General features: G+C 52.9%; 1 protein-coding gene across 1 annotated transcript; it reads right to left on the bottom strand.

The window, feature by feature from the left end:
* Nucleotides 1–2,421: 2,421 nt before the first annotated feature.
* Nucleotides 2,422–5,315, bottom strand: SOX7 (SRY-box transcription factor 7). Its single transcript, XM_086624215.1, has 2 exons — nt 5,090–5,315; nt 2,422–3,320 (listed from the first exon to the last, which is right to left on the bottom strand). Exons 1-2 carry the CDS (start codon nt 5,313–5,315, stop codon nt 2,422–2,424), a joined length of 1,125 nt encoding a protein of 374 aa, XP_086480341.1.
* Between the last annotated feature and the right edge of the window lie 5,540 nt (nt 5,316–10,855).

The raw sequence follows: 10,855 nt of genomic DNA, 5'->3' as shown, positions 1-10,855 counted from the left end.
CCACGGTCCATGGTGCCAGCAGGACACCTGAAGGCATCCGTTTTGTTCCTCCTAAAAGGGAAACCAGCTGCACATGGCCAAGGGTGGGCTTGGATGCCTGAGCAATGGGCAAAGGAGGAGGTGGCATGGGAGGGCTGTCCCCAAGGGGGATAGGAGTGAAGGACAAAGGACAACGATAAGCACAGAAGAGGGACATGTTGATGCTTCCCCAAATACTCAGCTCAACTCACCTTCTGGGACTGTGGGCTCCCTGAGTCAGAGATAAGTCATTTTTGGGAGGCAAGCCAGCCCAGTTGGGTTGGGTTGCGTTGGGTTGGGTGACCTCTGGAGACTCCTTCCAGCCAACACACATGAGCAGGAATCACAAAGTGTGTTACAAAACTTGCTCCTCCACTTTTCAGGGGCAAGCAGGAGGACACGGCTGGAAGGACACTGCAGGGCTCAACCTCAAGGACCACAGGGACACAGTTTAATTTGATGTCTGGCAAGAGCAGGCTGTGATGTTGGTTCACGGACCACGAGGAGCGACACCTGAAGGCCACCACTCAACATCCACCTACATGACCACCCCGTCATGCAGCATCCCAAATTTGACCCCCCAACTCCATTTCTGAAGGCCTCATCGCCTTGATCTGCATTTGTACCAAGGACCCTTGACATGGCCCTCGCGCTGTGGAGCATCTTAAACGGTTCATCAGCACGAACTGTGGAAGACAACCTTAAATGTGAATAAAACCCACGCTCCAGGCACTGGCACTCACTCCATAAATACGCGATGTTGTTTGTGTTCACCAACACACCAACGGCAAAGCTCAGCCGTGATATCTACATAGGACCTGGAGTTAAAAGGCCATATTATGAGATGGTAAAAGTAGGACAAAGGGCATCAAAGTGACTCGCTGCCCCTGAGACTCCACAAAAAGTGGAGGTACGTGCACATCACACCTCAAGTTGGTTTGTTTAGAAAGCAATCCACAATCTGCAAAGATAACCACAGATCTTTTTTATTTAAAAAAAAAAAAAAACAGAAGTAGAAAAGTTTTGGCTGAAAATGCCAACAAAAACAACAACAACAAAAATTAAAAAAATAGCACTCACCCAGGAAATGTTTCTGTTTTGAAAACTTTGTCAATAGCTACAGCGATTTAAATCATAAAACAATCATCGTATAAAAACATATTTATTTAAATTAAATATTTTATGCAAACTCGTATCTACACTCATTCAAAATGTATAGAGTCATACAAAAAAAAAAAGATGGAATGTATTAGCTTAAAAACCTGTGAAGTTGTGGGGCTTTTTAAGTATTACTTGCAATTATTATTAATACATGTTCGGGACTGAAACCAGAAAATCATAGCCATGCTACTAACTAATCATTACCAAGCGCCGTACAGTAAACACTAAGATTAATCATGTCATATAACTGATTTAAAATAAAGCTTCATCTTTATGAAAAGGAAGAGAACTGGAGCAATACAAAATCCAAGGGGAGGAATAATGGAAGGAATAAATCAATGTACAGCTTTATTACAAGCAATAATACGCCGGAGTTAGAAGAGGCATCGGGCACTGCGGCTCGGAACGTGAAGCGTTCGCCTTCGAAGGACGTTTGATCCAAAAACGTGTCTGCTACATCATCACCTCTTTGCCAAAAGGCTCATCCTAGGACCCGTTCCCAGCCCAGCAGGGAGGGCGGCTCACATCCCGTCCCGTCCCCGTCCCCGTCCCCCTCCCCCCACCCCCTCCTCCCCCCCCCGTTCGGGAGCGCTTTTGCCAGGAGGCCAAGGGGGAGCCATGGAGGGGGGTGGATGGTGGCCAGATCCCGCCTTTCCAAGTGCTATCCAAGTGCATGCACTGGCCCTGCTGTCCCAGCTGGATGTCCCAAGGAATGAAGCCCCCAACTCGTGGTGTGGGGGCAGAGGGATGGGGGGGTTTAACCCCGACCAGTGCGGTCAGGCAGGTCAAGCCAACATCAGGCGCTGTGAGTGGAGCTAAGCACTGCTGCAGACTGTGCGTCCCTTTCCCAAAATCTTCCCTTTTCCCCCATCCCTGCCTTTTCCCCTTCCTGCGACTTCAGACTCCCGACTCCGAAGCAGAGCTGGGGGTGTCCCGAAATGGGGGGCAGCCTTCCCACACTCCCAGGAGCATCTCTGCTGTGGAAGAGGGACTTGGCCAAAAGGCTTTGGTGTTGGGAAATCCAACCCCCCGGACCCGTTGGGAGCAGAACGCCCGAGGCTTTGCACCGGTGGCGAGCCAATGACCGAAATCCTTTACCTATGCCACCGAGGAGACTCCACGGCCCTGGCGGTTCGGACTCGATCACCCTGCAGGGTGGTGAGCGATGTCCCCGAGGAGCAACGCTTCCTAATACTGCGTCGGGTCCTTCCTCGGCCGGTCCAGGCGGCCCCGGCCAGACTTTTAGGAGACGCTGTAGTTATTGTAGTAAGTGGCTGTGGCATCGGCAAGGACGGAGATGAGGCTGGTCTCAGAGGTGTGGGAGCTGCCAGACGCCGGGACATGTCCGTTGACCAAGACCCCGCCGTGGTGGTCACCGTGGCTGGGATTGTTGAGATATTGGTCGAACTCATTGCGGTCCATCTCCCCCAGGAGCTCAGCTTGACTCAGCTGGTCCAAGGTGTCAAAGCCGTGGTGGTCGGGCGGTGGGGATAGCTGGCCCAGATGGGCATGGAGGCTAGGGGGGTGCAGGGAGGGGAAGGCAGGCGAGTAGTAGCTGGGAGGAGGAGGAGGAGGAAGGGGAGGGCAGCTGGAGGCCGAGGGGATCATGCAGGTGGTGGGCTGTGGCACAGGGCTGAGAGGGTGGTGGTTGCACGGGAGGGGGCTGCCTGCGTACTCTGAGGAGTAGGTGGCTCCAGTGAGGTGGGAGCGGTGATGCTCGTCAGGGCAGGGCGAGGAGAAGAAGCTCTGCTCAGGGTCTATGGCATCCAGCGGAGACATCTCCGGGGGGGTGGGCAGCCCGTAGGGGTAGGTATCCATGCTGGTGCTGCTGCTGCTGCCCGCGGCCTCCCGGTATCCCCGGATGGCGGGCAGCCCCGGGCGAGGTGGGTACTCACCCGACCCCTCTTTCTCCTCCACAGCCCGGCTGCAGGGCCGCTTCTCCGGCACCGCGTTTTGGTCCCGCGTCAGGCTGCCCAGCAAAAACCCAGGGTCCACCCGCTTGCAGATCCGCTTGACCTGCTTCTTCCGCCGGGGCCGGTATTTGTAGTTGGGATAATCTTGCATGTGCTTCACCCGCAGCCGCTCAGCCTCCTCCACATAAGGTCGCTTCTGCGAGAGGCTCAGAGCCTTCCAGGATTTGCCTGAAATGGAGAATCAAACTCCCCTTAGCACCTGCGGTGGCCGTATCAGGGTGGGGGAAAGGGGGAAAGGGGAAAGGGAGGTTCCACGTAAAGCTCACAGGGACACAACTCAAGGGCAAGGTAGGCGCTCCCAGTCTCCGAGCCAGCACGCACGGAGGACACATCCTGCAAACCCCACAGGAGGACAAGATGGCAGCAGGAGGGTGAAGAAGAGGGGGACTGAAGCCATCCCAGGTCCTCCAATTGCCCCCTATCCCGAGTCCTCAGACAGGGTGGGTTCAGGGTTAGCTGAGCCTCACCACATACAAATCAGGGCAAATAAACTCCCCAAGCTCCTTGGCCTGATCACACAACACTTCTCTGGGAAGGAGACACCAGCTGCTGAGCAGGGACAGCTGAGGCCATGCCTGGCTGAGCAGGGGGTCAGGACGTGGCGTCCCTGGACGTGTCCCAGCCCGTGCCCTGCCAGGACTCGCACCAGGTTGTACGGAGACCTGGGCACCATGACCTCACTGCTCTCTGTTTGAGATACACACAAAACATCCCTGAGACATGACGGAGAAGCAGCACCGGGCTGGGGGGTTGTATCCCACAGTTAGGCTACTCCAGGCTGTTCCTCAGGGTAGGAGGAGAAATGAGGATACAGATCCAAGCGTTTGATGCCTTCCCATTGCCAAAGAGACAGTAGAAATACCACTAATAAGCTGAGATGCCACATGGCAAAGCAGTGAGGAGAAAACCCAAACCACCAAAGAAAACACTGCAAAACTGCCCAGGGAAACACAAACTTTGGGTAAGAGGCTGGGTAGCAAAGCTGTGTTGCAATTTGGGCAGCTCTTTCTCAGGCTGTTTGGGTTGGTTATTTCTGTTTGCCCTCCTGGTTTCGCATTAAAAATGGGGATTGGGAGAAGGGGGAAATAGCGGATGGGGAGTGGGAAACAAATATCCATTCAAAATGCTTCGCGATCCTCAAAAAGAAACAGAAGAAACCACCACATCCTCGCCATTGCCTGGCCATGCAACACTGGGGTGGGCTGAGTTTGGGGACACAGTGAGACAGCGAAGACAGCAAAATTTGAGGGTCCTTCCTTGCGTTTTATCCAGGGATCCCCGGCACCAGCAGCCCAGGGGTTTGCACCCTGGCAAGGTTTACCCCCGAGAGGTGGCAGGGTGCACACATGGATGCCTGTCCCCTGCAGTAGGGGACACTCAGCAAGCTTTGCACCCTGAGGGGTGGCCGGGTGGGTGCACGCAACCAGCGTGTGGGTCACTGCTGGCGTCTGCACCCTGCAGGGTGGTGGGGTGGGTGCCTGCTCCCTGGGTGCAGGACCCCATTCGGCGTTTCAGCCCACAAGGCAGCCTGGTGGACATTGCCCCAGGGTGCTGGACCCGGGTAACGTGGCCATGTGGGTGCACGGGTGCCCACCCATGGTGTGCTGGACCTGCCTGTATCCCATGGGGTGGCTGGGAGGACGCAGGCACCCCAGGGTGCCAGTGCCAGACCCGGGCAGGGCTTACACCACACGGAGTGCATGGATCCCCATCCCAGCAGGGTTTGCACCCCCAGGGATGGCTGATGGGTGCCCACCCCGGGGTAGTGAATCCAGACAGGGTTTGCACTCCACGGGATGCCCGAGTGAGTGCATGCGTGCCCATCCTGGGGTACTGGATCTGGACAGCGTCTGCACCCCCGGGTCGGCCGGGTGGGTGCACGGACTCCCACCCCCCCGAGTCGCACCCCCCAAACCCCGCACCCCTCCGCTCCTCACCGAGCATCTTGCTGAGCTCCGCGTTGTGCAGGTCAGGGTTTTGCACGGCCAGGCGCTTCCTCTCGTCCTTCGCCCACACCATGAACGCGTTCATGGGCCGGCGGATGCGGCTCTCGGAGCCTTTCTCCCCCGCAGGACAACGCGGGGGCGGCCCCGGCGGCAGCCCCTCGGCCGCGTCGCCCTCCAGCCGCTCCGACCAGGGGTAGGTGCTGAGCAGCGCAGCCATGGCCCGGCCCCGCGTCCCCCCCCCCCCCCGGCCCCAGCCCCGACCCCCGCCCGCCTCTGCCCGCTGCGCTGCCCTCGGGGTCCCCGCGCAGTCCCAGCCTCCTGCCCGGCCTCCCCCGTATTTATGAGCTCCTTGGAAAAAGCCTCCTCCAATGACACCGAAGGTACTCGCTGCTCCTCCTTGTTTGCAAACTCCTGAGCCCCGGCCAGAAGAAAACTTCTCCCCACCCCTCTGCCCGGCACCCCCGGAGGAAGCGGGGAGGCGGGGGGAGGGTAGCACCCCCCAACGACCCCCTCCCTTCTGCTTCCCGCCCCCCCTCCCCTCCCATTATTTTTTTTTTTTAAATCGTTTTGCCCATGAAAGGGGAGTGAGGAGGGAGCTGGAAATGCCCCTGCCACCCCTGCACAGCCCCCGCTGCTCCCCGTACCTCAGAGCCCCTAAAACTTCAAGGTTTGGGAAAGGCAGAAAGGAAGGATGTGAGCACAGAGATTTTCTTGGCATGGCTTGGAAAGAAAAGGAAAATGATCCCAAAAGGAAAGTCTCCATAAAGGTTCCCCCAGCTTCCTCCCCAGGCTTTGGCAAACTGCAGCCTGCCTGTTTGCAAGGGGAAATCAAGGCACGGGTCCTGCAGGCAGGTTTCCCCCCCTTCCCCGCCCCCCCCTACCCCCCCCACTCCCTTTAACCACTAGCCCAGGCTGTGCTTTTCCGCTCTGTGCAGGTTTTCACCCTGTTACCCCAAATTCCCAGGTCCTCTCATATGGGACCCAGTGAACCCATTGGTCAGTGCTTGTCCAGCCTGGTTGGGCTTCTGGTTGAGCTTTGCAGGGGCCACACAGAGCAGGGGATGGGGCTGTGACATCCCCAGTTGGTCCCCACTGTCCATCCCTAGGACACTGGGAGATGGGGGACCAGTCTGGTGCTTTGCAATCTTCTTCTTACTGCTGCATTTTACAGAGTGCTGCCCCATCCTGCAAAGCCACCCCAGCCCAGCCGGGATGGAAGCACCGCTGTCACGCAACGATATTTCCCACTAACCCCAGTTTGGTGCTTACCAGGGTGGGAAAGTCACCCCCGAGAAGCATTCCCCCAGCTAAGACGAAGGATCTCCAGGAAGGTGATGGGACTAAAAATCCCCAGACGGACCCCCTTACTCAGCTCATCCCTTCAACTTGCACCAAGAAATATATTTAGTCACTTGATTCCTTTATGATTCTGACCCCCTGACATGGGCTGCAGGGCCGGAGCGGCTCCACTTTGACTGATTGTGGATTTCCTCTTCGTGTTGCCAGGAAAGCCAGCGGGCCGGGGTGCGAGATGGGACCGCGTTTTCCTTGGGCCGGCCACCGCTGCCCCATCTAACTCACACATGGAGGGGAAAAACCCAGTGCGGATCCCGAGCCAGGGTGTTTGTGCAGGTAGGGAGCGATTCCCACGTGCCTGGGTGTTCCTATTGACTCTTGTCAGATTACAAGTGATGGGGAGAGCGGTATGTAAACGTAAGCTCTGCGGGTTCAGGATCCGCCTGGGTTTCCTGGTCTCTCTCCCTGCTTTGCACCGGAGCGGAGCTGGCTGCCCTGCTGCTTTCTTGGGAGTTACGGAGATTTGGGGGTCCGGAGAGATGGATGCTACCAACTTCACTTGTGACAGGAGCAGCAACTGCCCTTTTTGAGCTTTTCTCCGGGATGGAATTAAAACCCTGCGGAAGCAACACCATTTTCCAAAGGAACTGATTAAATCTATGAAGCTATTTACAAGTGGGCTTGATCAGAGCCGTGTTATCTGGGAATACAACAGGAAGACAACTTCTCTTAAATCTAAAAGGCGCAGGAGATTTCCTGGTCTCGGGACAGATTTATAAACCCTTCACACACACACACACACACACACACACACACGGAGGGCAGCGCAGAGTAACCGCCTTTCATGTGTGTTTTGGAGCCGGGCGCGCTCCTGGGGACGGCCTGTACTGTCCCAGGCGTTACGGAACGGGCTCCTGTTCTCTCCACCGAGTCCCTGTCTCACGCCTTGAAGTGCCGAGACAGGGCAGGGAAAGAGGATGCCAAACCCTCCATCCTGCTCCGAACAGGTCTCCTGGGTGCATTTTGCAGAGGGGAGTGCTGCGGTGGTTGGCAGCAAGAGGCTGGGAAGAAAACCTGTAACCTCCTTTTATTTCCCTTTAGTAGGGGCTGAAGCGCAATGCAATAGAGACCGCTCGAAGATGTGAGGTTTTATTTTGAACACGGTGTTGAGCTGCTCAGTGTTGTTTTTTAACCTTTGGGATGCACAGGGCCTGGATATCATCATTATTATAAAAACACCTCTATACTTGAGGCCCCAGAGGCCAGGAAATTTTTAGTGGTAGTAGTAGAATTTCTCTGCCTCAAGGGGAAAAGAAAAGGAACAGATGGATTTAACTCGAACCCTTTTACACGACACACAGAGGTGCCTCCATCCTGCACTGCCCTTCCGAGGTGCGGTTTGCAGGGTGGGAGGAAAGGTCCAGGGGGAGGATAAAGGGCTGAGCAGGGACACGGGATCTGCGTCCACCTCCCGCCTCTGCCGCAGATGCCTGGAAACTCTCGGAGCAACTCAACGGCTTTTCCTGGTCCTTGCTATTCCCTCTGCATCGTGGGGCTAACATCATCCGCTCTCCCCCAGGAACTGCCAGGGTCAACTCACGTGGCTTTTCATAACCCCCACCTCGAGACACACTGTGAGGCTGCAGGACAAAGAAATACTGCAAAATATTTCTCCTTTGGATTTTCTCCCAGGCTGGAAGACAGCACCTTCCTGGGGGCCCCCATGCTGCATTTTGAGTGCAAACAAGAATAATAAACACTTTTTTAATTTTTTTTTTTCTCCCCCTCTCCTTTAGCACCTGGCATTCTAATTGCATTAGTAAGATGGGTTTCATTCTGCACCCTACCTAAAATGCTGGTTAAACCTGTCCTGTCGGAAGCTCTGCGTTACACAAAGGCAGCTGGGGCCCTGTGAAAATGCCACCTTTTAATTGCAACCGTAGCAGGGCAATTAGCAGCAGCCTGGAAAGACTCATCTTCACTTTTTATGCTTACTTTCCCCGATTTTGGTGCAACGCTTACCTGTATCTGGGGCACAGGAAGAAGCAGAGCTCTCACAGGGCTTGGAGAGCAGGGAAATTATGGCTAAAAGCTACGAGCTAAAATAGACCGAGCAGACAAAGGGTGGAAGAAAGCTTTGTTCTCCCCATTTTCACGGATGGGGAACAGTGGCAGCAACTCCCATGGGTCATGTGGAAAATCCATGACCGATCCTGGCTTTTGTGCCGTATAGGCAGGACCATCCCTGCTCTTTAAAAACATCCCCTTTTGGCATGGATCCAATGTATCTGGCATTTTACTCAGCTTGCAAACGATGGGTCTATTTTCACCAAGTAAGCTCCCCCACCCCCCTGCTTCAGAGCCATTAAAATGTGTGAGAAAGTGCAAATCCTAAATTAGCTCAATATTCACATGTTCCTTAATTATTGATGAAACTCATCTCCCAAGGGCAGTTTTTGCAGAGACAGCTGGGGGTTCCCAGCAGAAGAGCTGGCTCTCAGCGGTGCAGCTCCCAGCTGCTTTGCCACTGGGACAGAAGAACCCACCCTGCCCACCACCCATCCTCCCCAGGTCCACCAGGCTTTCCCCAGGGACCGCTTCTGGGACCGTTTATTTGCTTGAAGAATCCAGAGCTTTCTCCTTACACACCTCACAGTGAAAAATTTAGACAAAAAAAAAAAAAAAAGCAGCTAAAATTTTCAGCACACACACTCATGGTGCTGAGTGTTTCTGCTCTTACTATTTTTAAAATGCAGCTTTAACAGTTACAAAATAAATCTATTTTAGTCCCTTTAGGTTAAAAGGGGCTAGAAGAATTTCCCTCTTACAATTTAATTTTTAAAAATGGGTTAAGATAAGGGGAAAAAAAAAACTTTGAGTGACTTAGAAGCAGAATTTAAGTTCTGACTTGCTGAGAAATTGAGCTTCAATGTGGCATTGGAACAACCTTCTCACTTTTGCCACCACAAAAGTTTGTATTTTTACCACATTCACCAGTCCCACATCACTACAAGTTTGCTTATACAGAGACAACAGCTTTGGTTATTGTCCAAATACTTTGTGAGCTCTGATCCTTCCTGGGGGGGTTCCTCAGCTACTAGCGTTGCACCGTTGAGATTTATAACCCTTTGTGCGTAGCAAACTTTGTACTGCCCAGGAACGAGGAGGAATGAAGCAAAGGACTGCTTCTGCCGCTACCGATCCTCACGCTGTTTGAGGACATGCTAGCCTAAGATCTTTTTTTAATATAGGCGTGATGCTATGCAGTGTTTCCAATAGACTTTGTGTGGTTTTCCTCTCTTCTTGGAGCTTCCTTCCTCCTCTTAGTGCTGGCAGGTTTGGAGGTTTCATGACGTAAATGGTGCCTTTTGAAGGTGGATGCTTCAAGAACTTCAATCTTGTGTGTTTAAACAGGAGAAAATTGGTTAATTACATCGGTGCATTCAGCTAATTTTCTTTGCCGAGAGCTGATTATCTGAATGAAGTCAGCTCCAGAACTACCTTTTGCTTAAAGGAAATCTGCATTAATTGAACACGACGCTGAACTGGACGGGTCCCCAAGTGCGTTTCCTAAATTTCACAAAGCAGCTGTGTCTCAGATGCTATCTAACAGTCTGAAATTCACACAGACATAGGGACAGGCGGTTCTGAAATCTTAATGGGTTGTCTTGAAACTTGGACTTAATAGTGTCACGCATCTATGCTTTGAAATAACCCTGGTTGTCACCTCTTTTTGCTCCATGCTGGTTGTGTGTAAAGCACAAGAGCTAGTTAAGTCTTGGAAAGAAACTCAAGGAACGGTGCCCATTCCCCACATCTGGGTTGACACGCAGTGTGCAACTTCCTGTCCTTAGCTCGATGGAAGGCTCTGCGGAGTGGGACACAGCAAGATCAAAGCAGCTGAAGCCCATAAAACTCATGCAGACAGTGGTAAAATGCTGGTAACGGACTACTTTTCCATGGCCTCTACTTTCTAGGATACAGTTTTTGTGCTTGCAGGTAATTACAAGCACAAAAGTCAGCATATATATTGCTGTTCACAAAATTGCAATGGCAAATCACGTAGCTTGGCATGTAGCAGCCTTTGCACCGACAGTTAATTTCGAGGCTCAAAGCAAAGAACGACACTATATACCTGTGAAGAATGGAAGTAACTCAAGTTACAAGAAACCGTCATCTGCGAAAGGCTCTCAATGCGAAAAGGAAATTTTCTTCTATGTCACTGGTGACCTGGGATTACTAAAACTGAAAACATTTTAATATCTCTGCTGTGTGTGCATCATTCTCGATTTGGAAGTGAAAGCAGAGTGGTGACTCTCATTTTGCTTAGTTTCTAGGTAATTTCACTTGGAGGTACATAATTTTGTGCTGCAATGTGCGAGTACAATGGACAAACAGATAACAAAAGACCCTGCTGTTTAAAAGTCTTATTTTCATAGAAATGAAACCGAGTCATTTCTT

Source organism: Tauraco erythrolophus, chromosome 2 (genome assembly GCF_009769465.1).
Source record: "Tauraco erythrolophus isolate bTauEry1 chromosome 2, bTauEry1.pri, whole genome shotgun sequence".
NCBI lineage: Eukaryota > Metazoa > Chordata > Aves > Musophagiformes > Musophagidae > Tauraco > Tauraco erythrolophus.
The sequence above is the reverse complement of the archived record's forward strand: the minus strand, read 5'-3'. Positions and strand labels throughout refer to the sequence as shown.

Coding starts and splice junctions, on each gene's coding strand:
- SOX7 (XM_086624215.1), bottom strand. CDS start 5,315: ATGGCTGCGCTGCTCAGCACCTACCCCTGGTCGGAGCGGCTGGAGGGC. Junction 3,321..5,089: donor GGAGCTCAGCAAGATGCTCG/GTGAGGAGCGGA, acceptor TCTCCATTTCAG/GCAAATCCTGGAAGGCTCTG.